Genomic DNA, 18972 nt, shown 5'->3' with positions numbered 1-18972 from the left:
ATTATTCAGTATCCACTCTGCACCCTGGAGCAGGTGAGTTAATCAAAGTGTATTTAAAGCAGTGAGAGAGTGAAGAACACACCTCCAGTGCACAGGAATGATGCAGCATTGATCTTACCTGAGATGTAGAGGAAGAACACAGAGAGAATTAAAGAACTCATGAGGGAGTAGAAGTGCATCTTTCTGTAAGAGGCTCCAGAGACAAATAATCTTCCTGCCTCTGAGTGAAGTACATTTGACTCGTGTCTTTCCTGTTATTGACCCTCTCCTGCTCTGAATAGATTGGTTAAAAATACCTAAGTGTTAGTTGCCTCTAATAATTAGATTTAGTTCATGAGATTTTCTGTCTTTTGGAAGAATATTATTTATCAATAGTTTTGACTTATTTAACTAAGATAGGGCTCATAAACATGATTCACAGATCACCACCAATGTCAAGAGCAAAACTAAGACTTTGGCTATGTCTATTACTTTGTTTTCTGCAACTGTTGGAGTTGGAGTACTGTAGATTTGCAGATACAGCCGCACTCAGTGTTATCCAGTTTACAAACTGTCCACACAAAATCTTTTATGTCCTTGTTTTTTAATGTTCGTGTGAATTTAAATATATGAGCTGCCCTTTACACGGTGGTGAAGCAGGAAGTGTCGCAGTCACACAGCACCAGGGACCTGGAGGTTGTGGGTTCATGTCCCACTCCTGATGACTGTCTTTGAGGAGTTTGGTGTGTTCTCCTCGTGTCCGTGTGGATTTCCTCTGGGTGCTCCGGTTTCCTCTCAAAGTCCAAAAACAAGTTGGTAGTTGGATTGGTGACTCAAAAGTGTCTGTGGGTGTGAGTGAATATGTGAGTGTGTGTCACCCTTTGAAAGGCTGCCACCTCCTCCAGGGTGTGTTCCTGCCTTGCACCCAGTGATTCCGGGAAGGCTCCGGCCACACTGTGACCCTGAACTGGATTAGTGGTTACAGACAATGAATAAATGAAGGATGAGCTGCCATTTATGTTGTGTGCAAATTGCTTGATGAATGAACCAATAAAAATGCTTCATGAGTCAAGTGTAATGTACGACTGTATGACATGAGCTAAGTAAACTTCTACAAGTTTTGAGCATTACTTCTTTCCCAACAGTGATGACTATGGCTTTATGTTTCAGGGGCAAGTGAAAGAAAGAGGTAATGTGCCTTAAGTGTGATTTTGAGAAGGATGAGATATTCTGTTGAGCTTGTATGAGATTGTCACAGGCGGGCACCTCAAGCTCACTGTTTACTAAAAGGGACTCTTTCAGGAAATGCAGGCCACACCTTTCACTGGAGTGCTTTTAGTGCTGTGACATTCAGTGATCTATATATAACAACATGATAAATAATTATGATACTATACCCTGTAAAAGCATCATGACTCATTCTGATACTTACGCATGTTGATCATCATAAACACAACATATACATGGCCATATAGATCCAGCCTTCCATACCACAGGGTCAGGTTGAATGACTCATGGTTCCATTCATAGTTCCTCAAAATAAATAAATAAATAAATAAATGAATAAATAAATAAATAAAATAAGCTAAGCACCCAAATTACCAACACACCACAGACAAGAACCGACAAGTATGTGCAATTTAGACCATATCATCAGTGTATTGCCTCCTGCTGGCCTGAGTGTGAACTGCCGTAGTTGTGAATTCATTATTTAAACCAGTAAAATGTATTGACCGACGGCACGGTGGCGAAACCCCTCAGTGTCACTGTTACACAGCTTCAGGGTCGAGCCCCGCTCCGGGTGACGGTCTGTGAGGAGTTTGGTGGGTTCCTTTGTCCGATGTTCTGCCACGGTCCAGAAACACGTTTGTACGTGGATTGGTTACTCAATAAGTGCCCAGGCGTGAGTGAATGTGAGAGCGCCCCCTCCAGAGTATATTCCCGCCTTGCACCTGTAGTGATTCCAGGTAGTTTCCCGACCCACCGGATAAGCGGTTACAGACAATAAATTAATGAATAACGTATTGACATTTGAACAAAATATTTGTATTATTCAAAGCTCCCTAAATAGCATTTTATTCACTTTAAATAGTTTTTACTGTTTCAGATAATTTAAATATATTCACAATATCCTTAAAATGTTCAGAATAATCAAAATATTCCAGTTAATGTTTTGCAGAGAATTTACATATATTTTATATTATTTTTATAAAATTTGAATCATGGATGTTTACGACACTGAACAGATTTACAGTGAATTTAAATCTTTAATATCATTAGCAGAACTGATTTATTGAATGAAGCTGATATTCCACAGCTTAGTGCTTCAATATTTACAGAGATTTGCTAAATTTACTTCCGCTTTAAATGGTGCAGCATTTTGACATTTTAATCAGTGTTTAACTTTCACCTTCTGGGTACATTCTGGGGCTGAGGTGGCTTTTTATAGGAGACTGAATCCATTTTAAATTCCTGTTCCCTATTTTAATATATCTTTCCATATATAATAATATAGCAAGTAAATTCTGTACAATTTAAAGTGGAAGAGAAACATTAAATAATAAAAGTATTTTCTTCGTGTACACTCGGTGCTGATAATGTCTATATGTGTGTGTGTTATTGCAGGCGGGCAACATAACGGCTGCATTTCTCACAGTCACACACATTTATGGATTGCTCCACACGGGGACGCTATTGTGCAGCGCATCAATGACACTGTCAATGTTTGTGTGTTTTCTTTTTCTTTAGATTTGGCTGTTTCTGTACCCGTTTGGAAGCTGTTTGATCGCTCGGGTTTTCCTGTTTAATCGTTTCCATTGTTATTTCTATATTTATATCTGTTTTTATAACCTACTAACCATCCATAGATCTATCTTTTAGATTGTCTCCGCAGGAATATTCATTACAGAGGCACTAAAACTGCCACCGGACCCTGGAGTAACGTTCTTGGTGTAAGTTACTAAAATTCACTAAAAGCGGTAAGTACCTGCAATTCCATGGCTACTACTGGCTGTTTTGCCTGTTCAGAGTGTGGCATGTTTAGTTTAACGCCCTTTTCCACCTCTAGCGATAAATATAGTGGTTGTATTTGTAGTAAGTGTCAGCTAGTTAGCTCTCTGGTGGATAAAGTGGACCAGCTAGAAGTGCGCATCCGGAGCTTATTATTGTTGAGGGATAAACAGCGAGATTCAGTGTTAGCAACTCCGGGTGCCTTAGGGAGAGTTAGCACCCCCACGACTCCGGCGTTAGAGCCCTCACAGCGGGGTGAATGGGTGACGTCTCGGCGTCATAGCCGGAAAGCTAAGGCTGATGCTAACGCTGAGGCCAAAGCTAGCCCACCGGGACACCACGCTCCTCCGATTCGCGTGTCAAACAGGTTTGCCCCGCTCAGCGAAGCACCCGCTGAGGAGCCTGTTAAGAGTGCTCTGGTTATAGGAGACTCTATTGTTCGGCACGTGAAATTAGCTACTCCTTTAGGGGCGCCGGCAGTAACAGTTAGCTGTTTATCGGGAGCCAGAGCGTCGGATATTAGTGGCAACCTTAGACTGTTAGCTAATAGGAGATATTCGAGGGTAGTCATTCATGTAGGGGCCAATGATATTCGTCTGCGGCAGTCTGAGGTAACTAAGGGTAATATTACAGAGGTGATTAAACTGGCCCAGACGATGTCCGATGCCGTAATCTGCTCTGGTCCCATACCAATGCGGCGTGGCGACGAAGCTTACAGCAGACTTTGGGCGTTAAACTGCTGGATGTCCAAGTGGTGTTCCGAAAATCAAGTGGGCTTTATAGACAATTGGTTACGTTTTGAGGGCAAGCCTGGTCTTATAGGTAGGGATGGTATCCACCCCACGCGGGAGGGTGCTGCCTTACTTTCTTGCAGTATAGCACATAGTCTTTTAGTTAGTCAGCAGAGTAGTGTAGATAGCTGCTGACAATCCAGAGCCGGGACCAGGCCACAGACAGACAGGCTAAACCGACCGTCTGCGAACTGTCTTGAGGCGTCACCCAGGTTCAACTGTATTGAGACTGTGTCTTTCCCCCGAACTAAATGTAAAAGTAGAAAAACAAAATCAGCCTGTTTCAGCAACCTAATCAATATTAAATCATACACAACACCTAGCAGCAACACATCAGAACTAAAATTTGGGTTACTCAACATAAGATCGCTAAACTCAAAAGCACTCATCGTAAATGATATTATAAGTGATCATAAATTCAATGTTTTCTGTCTCACGGAAACGTGGGTTAAACCAAATGAATATTTAGCACTAAATGAAGCCACCCCCCTAGGCTATAATTATGCACATAGCCCAAGAATATCAGGCAAAGGAGGTGGAGTATGTGTAATTTACCAAAATACCCTAGAAATTAATATTAAACAATGTGACACCTTTTCTTCTTTTGAGGTTCTCTCCACTATTATTACAAATCCGGTCACAAAAAAGGACGCATTTTTATTATGCAACATTTACAGACCACCAGGGCCTTACTTAGAATTTCTGAAAGAATTCAGCGATTTTGCTACAAACCTAGCGGTGTGCAATCATAAAGTTATAATTGTAGGAGATTTCAATATCCATTTCGAGAAGGAAAGTGACCCACTAAAAAAGGCATTTACCTCAATCTTAGACTCTATTGGTATTACTCAAAATGTAACAGGGCCTACACACTACTGCAGCCACACTTTAGACTTAGTTCTGACACTAGGTCTTAACATTGACAAAATTAATATCTTACCGCAATCCTCAGCAATCTCCGATCATTACTTAATTTCATATGAGCTACGTTTTATCCATAATCTATGTAAGAACCCTCGCTATTCTACAAGGCGTATAATAAAACCATCTACCGCCTTACAATTTATAGAAAACCTACCAGAACTATCGACCCCAGTTCCAACTCCATCAGACCCAATGGACCTAGATGTACTAACTGACTACCTAGAAAATACCTGTCGATCTACTTTAGAAAAGGTAGCACCACTTAAACATAAAAGTATAAGACAGAAAAAGCTCGCACCATGGTATAACGATAAGACCCGTACTTTAAAACAAACATTACGAAAACTAGAGCGGAAATGGCGATCAACCAAGCTTGAAGTGTTTCATTCTGCCTGGAAGGACAGCCTTATAGAGTATAGAAATGCCCTCACTAAAGCTCGCTCAGCATATCTGGCCTCGCTGATCTCCAATAATAAAAATAATCCGAGAGCACTGTTTAGTGTGTTTTCTAGAATTACAAAAAATCAAGCAGGTTCTGAACAACTAATTCCAGCAACTCTCACCAGTAAAGATTTTATGGACTTTTTTAATAATAAAATTGAGAATATTAGACAACAAACTCTAGCCACAGGATCAAATCCATCCTGGCTGCCACCTGATGTGAATGAAATAAAACATAATATAACTGTAAAAGAAAGACTTGAAACCTTTTACCCACTCCCACAATTAGAACTAGAGAAGATTATCACCTCCGCAAACTGTACAACTTGCACACTTGACGCAATTCCCACAAAGTTGCTCAAAGAAGTACTACCAGCTATTATTGATCCTCTTTTAACTATAGTAAACTCATCGCTTAGTCTGGGCCATGTACCCAAAGCTTTTAAACTAGCAGTTATTAAACCTATGATCAAGAAACCAAATCTTGATGCTAGTACACTGTCTAATTACAGGCCTATTTCTAATTTGCCATTTCTGTCTAAGATCTTAGAAAGAGCTGTGGCCCAACAACTTAGTTCATATCTACATAAGAATCATATATATGAAAAATTCCAATCTGGATTCAGGCAACATCATAGTACAGAGACAGCTCTAGTCAAGATAACAAATGATCTTCTTCTTGCCTCTGATCAAGGCCACGTATCCCTGTTGGTGCTTCTTGACCTAAGCGCAGCCTTCGATACAATAGACCACAATATTCTCATAGAAAGGTTAGAAAACATGGTTGGAATCACAGGGACAGCCCTATTATGGTTCAAATCTTACTTAACGGAACGTTATCAATTCGTAAAAGTAAACAATCTAAATTCAAATTATTCTAAAGTAAGATTTGGAATTCCACAAGGCTCTATTTTAGGACCATTATTATTTACATTATACATGTTACCGCTAGGCACAGTTATAAGAAACCATGACATTAACTTTCACTGTTACGCAGACGACACACAATTGTATATTTCAGCCAAGCCCGATGACAAACACAGATTAAAGAAAATAGAGGACTGTGTAAAAGACGTGAAAGGCTGGATGTTGCGTAACTTCCTCCTTCTAAACAGCAACAAAACAGAGGTCCTGCTTTTGGGTCCAAAAGTGACAAGAAATAAATTATCAGATTTAATTTTAGATCTAGCTAACTTTCCAGTTAAACCTGGTTCAGCAGCAAAAAATCTTGGTGTCATAATTGACCCGGATTTATCATTTGATCAACACATAGGTAGTATCACTAGGACAGCTTTTTTACATCTTCGCAATATTGCTAAGATTAGAAATGCCTTATCCCTCCAGGACGCAGAAACATTAGTACATGCCTTTATTACTTCAAGGCTTGACTACTGTAACGCACTACTGTCAGGATGCACCAGCAGCAATTTAAGAAAACTTCAACTAGTTCAAAATGCTGCAGCTAGGGTCCTCACTAAAACTAGAAAATTTGAACATATCAGCCCAGTTTTATCATCACTTCATTGGCTGCCTGTTAAATTCCGCATTGACTACAAAATTTTGTTATTAACATATAAAGCTCTACATGGGCTTGCTCCTGAATATCTTCAAGATACAATTTCCTATTATGAGCCTCCACGTTCACTCAGATCACAGAATACTGGATTTTTAAATGTTCCCAGAATTCAGAAGGCCTCAGCTGGGGGAAGAGCCTTTTCTTATAAAGCCCCCCAACTCTGGAATGATCTTCCAAAAAATGTTCGGGACTCAGACACAGTCGCAATCTTCAAATGTAGGCTAAAAACTCATTTGTTTAGTTTATCATTTGGTAGCTAATGCTCCCCCATAGATAAAGGCGGCAGATCCGGGGGGTCCATGGACACAGGGAATTATAGTATACTGAGACGCTGGTGCTGTCGTCCCGCCGCTTCTCGCGATCACTCAGGTTTGTTGACGGTGGAGCGGAGGGATGCCAGTGTTTCAGGATGCTCCCGTGTCTGTGTGTCCTTCTGGTTCTCTCCTTTTAGTTAATGCTGTCATAGTCAGATCTGCCGGAGTCATTAGCCACACTCTGGAAATTTTCATATTTTCTACTTTACAAACACAAAACAGTTCAAAACTAATTCCATCCCTTTACATCTTTCCGAGTAAACGACTGCCCACCTGTCTGTCTGGACACTGATGGATGACTGTCGAGATCCTCCTCCACGCTTCAGACCAGCTGCCCACGCTCCAGCAACCACCAAGTGCCTTGAAGCTGTCCCTACACTGAAGTTCTCATGGACTACTAACTATCATCACCAGTAGATTGACCAGAGGAGGATGGGTCACCCCTTGTGAGCCTTGGTTCCTCCCAAGGTTTCTTCCTCAGCTGGGGGAGTTTTTCCTTGCCACTGTCGCCCCTGGCTTGCTCACTTGAGGGTTTTACATTTGTCTTTACATTTCATGTCAAATCTTGTCTTACTGGAATTCTGTGAAGCTGCTTTGTGACAACATCAGTTGTGAAAAGCGCTATATAAATAAATTTGATTTGATTTGATTTGATTAGATGAATTCCGCAGGCTGCGTAGTTTAAAATGGGTGTCTGAAACTGGCTGTAGGTAGAACTCGAAACTCGCAGATAGATGGACTGGTTGTGGAAAAGCATCCATGTGAATGTGTGAGTGAGTGTGTGGTGCCCTGTGATGAACTGGCGCTATGTCCAGAGTATGTTCCTGCCTTGAGCTCAATGATTCCGTGTAATCTCTGGATCATCCCTGACCCTGAACTGGATAAGCAGTTGGAATGAATGAATGTTTGCATTTCTGAAAATATTTGTATATCAACAACGTTTTAACCTTCTCAGAAACTGATTAATAAGATATTTTTGTTAAATAAAACTAAATAAGAAGTGAATTAGTATTAATAAAGTGTAAAACTAAATTTAAACAAACCTGCTGCCAAAATTAACATTGCCATGATGATTGTGAAATGTAAACCAACCTTGTTTATTTTTGGAAACTTGTCAACAAACCAATAGCTACAGTTTGAAGACCAGTGAAAAAGACTGTTCAATATTTCATTCAATCAATGTTTGCCATCCTTGCAGTGCTTCCAGCATTTGAGTTGCTGCTATGATCTTCAGCACAACACCCCACTGGCTCAATTTACCACTCACTTTGCTCCATAGCCATCATTATAAAAATACATTGTTAGCAGTTCAGGCTAATATTTAGATAAATGATATGCATGATTTTTAGCATTAGTAAATCACCAAATAAATTCACTGTGATGTAGCAACCATACCTGCCAGTGTAGCTCCCCTGTGCTTATCCTTTACACAGATTGGAAGAAATGTATGGTCACATGACAATTAAAATGCATGGATACATCCATCCATCCATCCATTATCTGTAACCGCTTATCCAATTTAGGGTCGCGGGGGGTCCAGGGCCTACCTACATATCCCTGTGTTTGAATTCTGGTTTTAACTGGCCGCTCCTATTTCACCTTGCAAAATTGAAAAGCAGCTCTAGATAAAGTGGGAGAGTCAACATACCCACTGGCTCATCTTAACCCACGCTTCCCTATTGCCCTCAAAATACAAAAGTTGGGGGGTAAATAGAGTAAGTCACTTCACCTCATTTCAAATATATAGACCCTGTGCTGACCTCTGACCCTGCTGAAAGTGTTTACTCAGACCTCCAGTACTTGTCCATGGAGCAATGGAAGATGGTAGCCTGGTCTAATGAGTCGACATTTTCTACATCATGTGGGCAGTCAGGTGTGTGTGTGTTTTACCAAAAATAAAACCATTAATTAAACTTTGACGCTCTGTATATATATCATAGTAAATTTATGCATTTTCTAGAAAATAAAACTTCTTAATTGAGTTTAGAAACGTAACCAGTTTTCTTTGGTTAAAAGTGTTTTATTCCACAAAAGGACCACATTTAACAACTGGGGCATGTATCAAATATTTGTACTTTGTAAAATAGTAAAAACTTACTGAACATTTCTAAGAAATTCTGTCAATATTGTTTTCTTTTTATAACAGAACATCTGAGTTACTGAAGGAATAAAGTGAGAGGGTTTATCACGATTTGTGGAACAGGCCGTGTCCAGAAACCTTAAATGTTACTGCATTTTCCTACAGACCCTTCTCTATTCCTCAGTCCTGTGTCTGAATACTGGAGGAGATGAGAGAAGCTGCTCAAATCCCACTGAAGCAGCTTCCAGTGAAGGACACATCAGTGAACACTACCCAGAAAAACAGTTACACATTTCAGAGTGACCTCACTGTGTTCAAGCCTAGAGAGGACGGAGCATTCTGTAATTGGTGTATGTTGCACTTGATAAAAAAGGTGTGTAGTTTAAGGCTGTGGAAGCCGTGTGAAATGACTGTGATTGGCTGTAGGGGAATTAAGGGGTTGATTTCAAGCCAATATTGTGATAGGTTTAGGTTTGATGTTGGATACGTCATCAATTTACGCACTCTTTGTTCAACAGTCCATAACTGCCCATGAAGACTACAGTGCTTTCATGTGCCTCACTTCGCACGTTGCCATTTAAAAGAGTTGGCGGATATTGCAGTGTTCCGTGAGGACCACAAAGACCCTGTTATCCAAAGCTCCATGAGAGGAAGGTGAAGACCAACCAGAATGAACAGTTTTATTTATAGTTGTGTGACAAACATGGCGGAGAAAAGTATAAAGATGTAAATATATTTATCAGATGAGTTCTTAGTTATTTATGAGATGTGTTCTGCTTTTAATTTGAACAGAGCTACTGTAGAAAACCAGTGTAAAAATACAAACAGGTGCCTGTATATTACACGTCTGTCCCAAATGCAGCGTCTGAAGAAAAATAAATACTTCAGTTTTATAGTCTGTTACTGCCCCCTGTTGGTAATTTGTAACGGTTGCAGTTGTAATGTAATCAATTAACCGGAGTTTAAGAGAGTACCATTTACAGATGTAGGCTAATACATTGCTAGGAGCCTTGCCCAAGAACTCACTTTAGTGTGACTCTGTATAACCTCTATATGATGATCTTTCCCCATCACTCAGCACAATGCTGTGACACTCTGGTAAATACTGTGCTTAAATGAAAACATTCATCCATGTGTTTGAGTGTAGGACCCTGCACTGATCCAGTCAGCAGCAACAAGAGCTGAAAACAGGAAGAAACTCTGAGGTGGAGCTGCAGAAGCAGGAAGAGTATTTGTGTCTGGAGCCACTTACAGAAAGATGCACTTCTACTCCCTCATGAGTTCTTTAATTCTCTCTGTGTTCGTCCTCTGTATCTCAGGTAAGATCAATGCTGCATCATTCCTGTGCACTGGAGGTGTTCTTTGTGTTGTTCAGTTTTCACTGCTTTAAATGTGCTTTAATACTCTTTTATCACAGTCTCGTTTCAGTCTAAAAGACTCATTCTCTTCACTCTACAGTGACACTGATGTGTTTTCTGATGTGTTAGTTAATAAGTTCATAATAAAAGAAGAAGTGTGAATAAATCTATAGACACCCTGTATTGTCCTCTATTGGAGGGGATTTCTCTGTACATGTTTCTGCACCAACCACACAGGCAAAAATATTTTTTAGTTGAAGGACACGTCTGCTTTAGTAACACTGTCTCTGCTGGCAACAAAGTGAGAGACGTCATAATGCATGCGCAGGCATTGAATAACATGTCTGTCCTTGAAGATATCTGATCAGAGGCAGTGCTCACACAATAACTGCTGCTGTTCTATAAAATAAGAGACACTGTATTGATGAAAGGGACAGACTGTAATAAACTGTAATAATGTTCCTTTTATAACAAACAACTGGGCAGATGGAACTCCACCCAGTACCTTTTGGAAAGTGTTGGAGTGGTGTTCGTGATCCAGAACTAATTATTCAGCATCAGTATCTTGCCTTACTAAAGCTCTTGGTGGCCAAATACAATCAAATCCAGCAGCATTGTTCCAGCCGCTAGTGTAAAGCCTCTGAAGAGCTGGAGCTGTTTCTGCTGCCACTAAGAGAGACAGAATATAGCAGCATTAAAAAGTAGATTTAATAGTAACACGAACTTGGTGTGTGTCTCTCCCTGTGTGTGTGTGTATGTGTATGTGTGCTGATTTAAATGATCATTATTATTTGATGTGTGGCATGAATAACATTTTCTTCTCTGTAGAGTCTGAGAGTGTGAAGACTCTGAGGAATATAGCTGTAAAAAGTGGAGGATCTTTAACCATTCCATGTTTTTATGATGAAAAATACAAATCAAACCCTAAATACTGGTGTAAGGGGTATTACTGGAGCTCCTGTGGAATAGTAGCCCGTACAAACACAAGTAAAAGAACATCAGTCACTGATTATCCGACCCAGAATATGTTTACTGTGGAACTCAACTCAACTCAACAGTCTCCAAGACTCTGACTCTGGAGATTATTGGTGCGTTGTGGAAATCAAATATGGTCCAGATGACGGTGATTATTTGTACCTGACGGTCAGTGCAGGTAAGAAGTCTCTCTGTGTGAAGTAGAACCTGTTCACTGTAACTTAAAGCTTGTTTGATGGAGGACGTGTTTACAGCACTCATTCTCTGCCTCTTTATTCAGATCCTGCTGTGTCTGTGAACAACAGCAGAGTGAGTGGTCAGGAAGGGGGCAGTGTCAGTGTCCAGTGTCTCTACAGAACTGATTATAAGAATAAACAGAAGCAGTGGTGCAGATTTAGAGACTGGAGCTGCTTAACATCCCAGAATTCAGCAGTGCAGATCAGTGATGATGGGAGAGGAGCGGTCAGTGTGGAGATGAGTGGACTGAAGAAGAGTGATGCTGGCTGGTACTGGTTCAGTGCAGGAGAAGTGGGAGTTACTGTTCACCTCACTGTCACTGAAAGACCTACAAGTAAGATCACATCTATCAGAAAATATCTGTTGACCGTCCTGCTGTAACTGTGCCACTAGCACCAGTTTATTTCTTTTCAACAGCAACAACAGCTTTGAGTTCTGTCTCTACGTCTGAGAAACCAGCATCAGTGAGACCACATTGGGTATGATCACAAAGCATATTAGAAATAAACCAGTTAAATAAACTGGCACTAACCCTGACCTTCTACAACATTTACGAACAGAAACATGGCAGTAGAATTGATCTGTTGTTGTAATACAACTGAATAATAACACATTTCTTCTGTATTTCATACCTGAGACCAATATTGATTTATTAAACATGTTTGTTAATGCTGTCTTTCACACTGAGTCTAAAACTAACAGACAGGAACACTGTGCTAGAAAAAAACAAAGGAACAAATAAAGAAATATCCTCACTAACCCACCATCCACCAACTCAATGTTATAAATATATTCCTTTCCTGAAGCATGATAATGAGCTGATGGTGTGGATCTGGTGTGTTTCTACAGCTGAAGTGGTTGAGTCTGTGCTGCTGTAGAATGATTCTGGACACCACTGACACCGTTAGAACTCATGTAGATTTTAGTGCTTTGAGAGAGCAGTGCTTACATCAGTGACACTGTGTCCTTGTTCAACTCTAACAGCTGTATCTTGTACTATATTTTATAACACTGTTATGTATTCAGTTCTTCTTATAAGACACCTCCACTCCACTCCACAAAGTGCAATGTTATAACTTAATGCTGGAAAGAAATCTAAAAATGATCTTTAATATTAACATTCAACTGGATATTAGCAGCTGCTGTGACAGTCGAGGTCAATTGTAATAAGCCTTTATATAGGTTTATTGAGGTATATTTCAGCTCCTCATGATATGTAAGTGTCCTGTTTCCTCCTTGGTAAAGGGTTACTCTGGTTTCTTATGTTAACAGAAGCAGCTAAATATATATCTTTCAGAGGCAAACAAACTGAGGGAATGATGGACACTCTAGGTACGATCACAAACATTTTTCTTTGATCAACAAAACCTGAACCTGTAATAAATATTATAATATCTATATAAATATTAATAAATATTGTTTGTGTTTTAAAAACAGTAGAATGCATTTTGACTTGTTTTGATTTCTTGACTCTTCTGACAGCATCAGACACATGTTCTGGTGTCAATGTGTAAGTACGAGGGTTTGTTATTACTTTACAGCACATTTATATGTTCTGAAACATGCTAATATTTATTAAAATAAGCCCATATTCTTCACTGGTTCCTTAATTATTGAAGAGATCAGACTTTCATAACATTATAGAGTTTATCATTTTAAACTGATGTAAGTCTGATATGAATGCTGGTTCACTACTTTATTATCCCTGGTGTGTTTTCTGTTTCAGGGCGTCAGAGTGCTTCTGTGTGGCACACAAATGATTCCACACACGCTGTGATCATAGAGCTGTCAAGATTTTAAAAAGATGGGAGATTCTGTAAACTACTCAACTGCTTCATAATCTCCTGCCTTTGGCATAAATTACTGATCTGTTTATGCTTTAGAACAGCTATAATCAAGACCACTGGCTCAGCTCAGGGTTACTGCAATCTCCTATGATCACTTTCAGCTCAGTTTGTGGAACATCCTTTTTTTTACATGTTTTTATAAATTATATAAATGACTCATTACAATGTGGTTAAATCCAACTAAACAAACATATTTGGAAGGTAAATCTATGCTTTGTTGCTGAGTGTTCTGTTACTGTGTTGTTACTTTTCACCTTTCCAGTGTTGCATTCATATTCATGTGTAATTTGCTTTTATATTTTATATCTAAAATGCTCTAGAAATAGAGATATATTATTATTAATAGAATTATTTAAATGTTGATTATTGTGTTCTGCACTGTAGTGCTTATACATTTATTAAACTAAGCAAAAAAAAGATTATTATTAATTGTGCACTGTAAAAATGACCTGCATTCACACTCAGTAGCAGTATAACTCGTATCTCATCTGGGGTGGGGTATATTAGGCATGTGACATGTTTCAGCACACGTGAAATGTGACACACGTCTTCCCTTCTAAGGTGGAATATTTGACATTTACAATTTTGTACAAAGACAAATGCTCAAATTTAATTCACACCCTCTACAGAGAACATTTCTGCATATTTACACTTAATGCACCGTTCCATATTTATTTACTGAGCCTCAAACCCTAAATGTGGGCTGTGAAAGAGGACATTTGTTTACCTCAATGTGCTAAACTCAACATTAGTATTTAAGAAAGTCTGGTCTAATATAATAATATTAATAATATTTTTATTAGAAGCATGTGTTAATTAAGGAATGAAACAAGAAAAAAACTAAAACATATTATGAATACAGTTGCAGCAAAAAATCATGGGCCAACTGTAAAAAACTGATAAAAGACCATACAGTGATCAGAGAGAGAATATAAATTGGACTCTGAGGGTGACTCCTAAAACATCCAATGAATTAGAGCAAGGTTGTCAGTAATGCAGATATGACGTACTTACATCAGTGTATGAGAAATACATGTGGGTTTACCGTACTGTTTGGTTCCCCTACTGACCACTAAGATAAGAAATATTTAAATCTTTAAACCACACTAAAGCCATTTTTTTCAAGTGAGTATGTTTTATTGAAGTGCAAGGAAGGCATCTTCATTTTGAATGGTCTGGCCTGGTTTTGGTTTAGAAATAGGGTCCTAGGGTTGTGGGTTCGAGCCACACTCCGGGTGAATGTCTGTGAGGAGCTTGGTGTGTTCTCCCCATGTCCGAGTGGGTGTCCTCCGTTTGCTCTGGTTTCCTCCCACGGTCCAAAAGTACCCATTGGTAGGTGGATTTGCTGCTCAAAAGTGACCATAGGTGTGAGTGAATGTGTGAGTGTGTGTTGCCCTGTGAAGAACTGGCGCGGATGTGTTCCTGCCTTACGCCGAGCGATTCCGTGTAGGCTCCAGACCCAAGAATCCCCTGAACTAGACAGCGGTTACAGACAATGAAAGAATGAATGTATAAGAATTCATATACCAGTGATCAGGCAGAACAGAAAAAACAGGCCGGAATGTGTTAATAAACCCATTACATAATAAGGAATTGTGTAGTTTGATTCACCTCTTATTTGTGAAGCACAGAGCTGTAGATCACTGCATCATCTTCAGCTGCTGGAGAGAGCTGTAAATTGGGACAGTTTTAGAAATAAATGAAGGTCTCGGCTTTTTCAGCAGCTAAGATAAAGACTTAGGCTTGAGAACCTCCATCAAAACCAGGTATTTCTCATAAATATTTAGTGCCTTTACATAACTGAGGGCAGCTCTAATTCCCCTGAAAAATATTGTGGTCTCAGGATAAGTCAGGCTGGAGATGTTTCAGTAACCAAAAGCTGTTTATATGTAGGAGAATGAGAAGAATAAAATCTTAACCACATTTTTTTCTTAACAATGCTGTACGTAACACACTACTCAATCCCTTAATGTTTCAGTGATACAGCTTTTAAGTAGATGGCTGTGATGAATATGGTCTTACCTTCTTATTCTGGGGAATTATAGTACTGTATGTCACAGAGTCTTCAACTTCAGATGTAGAGATCTATTTCTCACACACACACACACACACACACAGACACAGACACAAGATTTCATAAACTTATAATATATAAAAAGTATAATATCAAAAATGGCTAACATCGTACATTACAGTTCGCTACACCTAAATGTATCATATTCATTTCTCTGAAAGTACATTACGCTTCAAGTGAAACAAGTCTGAGAGAAGTAATCAGTGACAGAGTGGTAAACCAAAAGAATTCCTTGTGTTCTATACATTCAGGCATTAAAGAAGATGAAGGTAATGAATAAAGTCTTACTTTCTTCTTTTTGGGAATCACAGTGCTGTATGTTACTGAGTCTTCAGCTGTAGAAGTCTATTTCAGTCACACACACACACACACACACACATTACACCAATGACAAAATCTGATGCACAATACTCCTGCAAAACACCTGACCTGAAACAATATGAAGCCCCCTATCACTCCCAGCACTTACAGTGTGAACTGCAGAGTTACTGCTCCTCTCTCTGCTCTCTGTTTGACTTGCTTCTGTTAGAGAGAGAAGGAGTGAGTGCTGATGAGTGTAATAAAGTGTACATTTGACTAAAAAGCCTGAGCAAACAAATACTTACTGGAACGTTTTCTCAATATGAAGGTTATAACACAGACCAGGAGCAGGAGCAGTCCGAGGCCTACAGCCAGGAGAATCCAGATAAGCTTTGAGTTTCCATTGCTGCAGTCAGTTAAGTCACATGGCCTGTGTAAGTTATTAATTAAGACAAGGAGACCCACCATGAAGCATATGAGTCACTACCACACAAAAATATCATATTATTAAGAGTTACATGCCAAAGAAACTGCTTTATCAGTCACTAAAGTACACAATCAATAAACATGTCTCATGATGTGATAATTACTTGTTGTCCACGCTCTTGTTGTTAGTTGAGTGGTTAACATGTTCAGCAGCTGCTGCAGAGAAGACCATTTTTATGGAAGAAAAAGCTGTTGTTCTGCAAGAAAATGTGGTGTGAATGAACAACAGGATTCAAAGGCTAACAAACAAACAAAAAGACTGCCCTGCACAAATGTTTTCATTACGTAAAAAAAAATAGGTATGTTAAAGTGGAATTTGTTTTCTAGAACTAATAATCTAATATCAGAATCAGACCTCACTAATATTCTTGTAACTAAAGGCAATCATGTTTTTACAGCAATGTTCTCTCTAGTGTAAAGTCTTCCTTAAACATAGTTCCTCCAGAAATGAGTCTCTGACCTCAGGCTGTTAGAGCTTACACTGCCAAATAAGGAGAACATTTGCATTTTGTATACGTTTCATACTTCATTTCACACTTGGTTGGCACTTGTATGTCTTAGGGAAGTGTTGTTTTTCAGAAAATACCATTACAGTTCTGCAAAAAATCACAGGGCAAAAGTACGCTACACTGAAGTGTGTAAATGTAGTGGAACTCCACCACTCACTGATCTCCTGTTGTTGACAGTTCACTTTTAGTCGTTGTGACGCCTAGAAAAACAAATATTGGATTTTTTTAGTTTATTAATTATTTTTAATTTTAACATAAGATTGTGATCACACCTGATGTGGTCTCACTGTCACTGGTTTTTCTCAGTTGAGGACATTGTAGTCACAGCTGTAGTTGCTGTTGAAAATGAGAAATGACATCATTCAATTGCAAATTTGTGCCATGAGAGGTCTGCAGATGTAGGCCACATTTGGGCAAATATTCATTGCCCTCTGGGTACGGGCAGTGTTTCTGATAGATGTGATCTTACGTGTAGGTCTTTCAGTGACAGTGAGGTGAACAGTAACTCCCACTTCTCCTGCACTGAACCAGTACCAGCCAGCATCACTCTTCTTCAGTCCACTCATCTCCACACTGACCGCTCCTCTCCCATCATCACTGATCTGCACTGCTGAATTCTGGGATGTTAAGCAGCTCCAGTCTCTAAATCTGCACCACTGCTTCTGTTTATTCTTATAATCAGTTCTGCAGAGACACTGGACACTGACACTGCCCCCTTCCTGACCACTCACTCTGCTGTTGTTCACAGACACAGCAGGATCTGAATAAAGAGGCAGAGAATGAGTGCTGTAAACACGTCCTCCATCAAACAAGCTTTAAGTTACAGTGAACACGTTCTACTTCACACAGAGAGACTTCTTACCTGCACTGACCGTCAGGTACAAATAATCACTGTCATCTACTGTCCATTTATCTCCAATTTCCACAGCGCACCAATAATCTCCAGAGTCAGAGTCTTGGAGACTGTTGAGTTCCACAGTAAACATATTCTGGGTCGGATAATCAGTGACTGATGTTCTTCCACTTGTGTTTGTACTGGCTACTATTCCACAGGAGCTCCAGTACTTCCCCTTACACCAGTATTTAGGGTTTGATTTGTATTGTTCATCATAAAAACATGGAATGGTGAGAGATCCTCCACTTTTTACAGCTACATTCCTCAGTGTCTTCACACTCTCAGACTCTACAGAGAAGAAGTCAAATGGTACAACAGTGTTACTCCGACTCAGGAACTGCTTCAGAACTATATCAGAGGAATAAACTGGTCATAACTGAGCAAACACATTTCACCCTCGTCCTAAATGTTATTATTCAGTATCTACTCTGCACCCTGGAGCAGGTGAGTTAATCAAAGTGTATTTAAAGCAGTGAGAGAGTGAAGAACACACCTCCAGTGCACAGGAATGATGCAGCATTGATCTTACCTGAGATGTAGAGGAAGAACACAGAGAGAATTAAAGAACTCATGATGGAGTAGAAGTGCATCTTTCTGTAAGAGGCTCCAGAGACAAATACTCTTCCTGCCTCTGAGTGAAGTACATTTGACTGAAGTGTTCTTCCTGTTTCTGAACCTCTCCTGCTCTGAATAGATTGGTTAAAAATACCTGTCATTTAAATGCAAATGCTTTTTTACTAGGAGTTCCACCATGTATTCAATTCTGCTTTGTATGTATTAAAACAAGTGTGTAATGAGAAATCAGGGTCTGTTCGCCCTATTACAGTTCAGTGGAGCATCATAATGATTTTAAAGATGTCATTTTATGGTGAAACTGTAACATAGTGGTCATTAGGTGTTGGAACCTGTTGGAACTTTAGTAGCTGAAAACAGGAAGATTTCTGAAGTTTAGCTGCTTCATTCAGAGGCAGGAAGAATATTTGTCTCTGGAGCCTCTTACAGAAAGATGCACTTCTACTCCCTCATGAGTTCTTTAATTCTCTCTGTGTTCTTCCTCTACATCTCAGGTAAGATCAATGCTGCATCATTCCTGTGCACTGGAGGTGTTCTTTGTGTTTTTCAGTCTTTCACTGATTTAAATGTGCTTCATAAACATTTTATTGCAGTGTTGCTTCAG

At 39.5% G+C, this 18972-nt stretch overlaps 1 protein-coding gene and 1 pseudogene across 1 annotated transcript; both read left to right on the top strand.

Annotated features, from left to right (window-relative positions):
* The window catches only part of LOC136675468 (polymeric immunoglobulin receptor-like), a 252315-nt pseudogene that overhangs the window by 105274 nt on the left and 128069 nt on the right, over positions 1 to 18972 (top strand).
* On the top strand, positions 2928 to 4164 carry LOC136675873 (uncharacterized). Its single transcript, XM_066652666.1, has one exon. It carries the CDS (start codon positions 2976 to 2978, stop codon positions 3912 to 3914), a length of 939 nt encoding a protein of 312 aa, XP_066508763.1. The 5' UTR covers positions 2928 to 2975; the 3' UTR covers positions 3915 to 4164.

The sequence above is a fragment of the Hoplias malabaricus genome, chromosome X1, assembly GCF_029633855.1.
Source record: "Hoplias malabaricus isolate fHopMal1 chromosome X1, fHopMal1.hap1, whole genome shotgun sequence".
NCBI lineage: Eukaryota > Metazoa > Chordata > Actinopteri > Characiformes > Erythrinidae > Hoplias > Hoplias malabaricus.
This window is presented reverse-complemented; position numbering and strand designations above follow the sequence as displayed.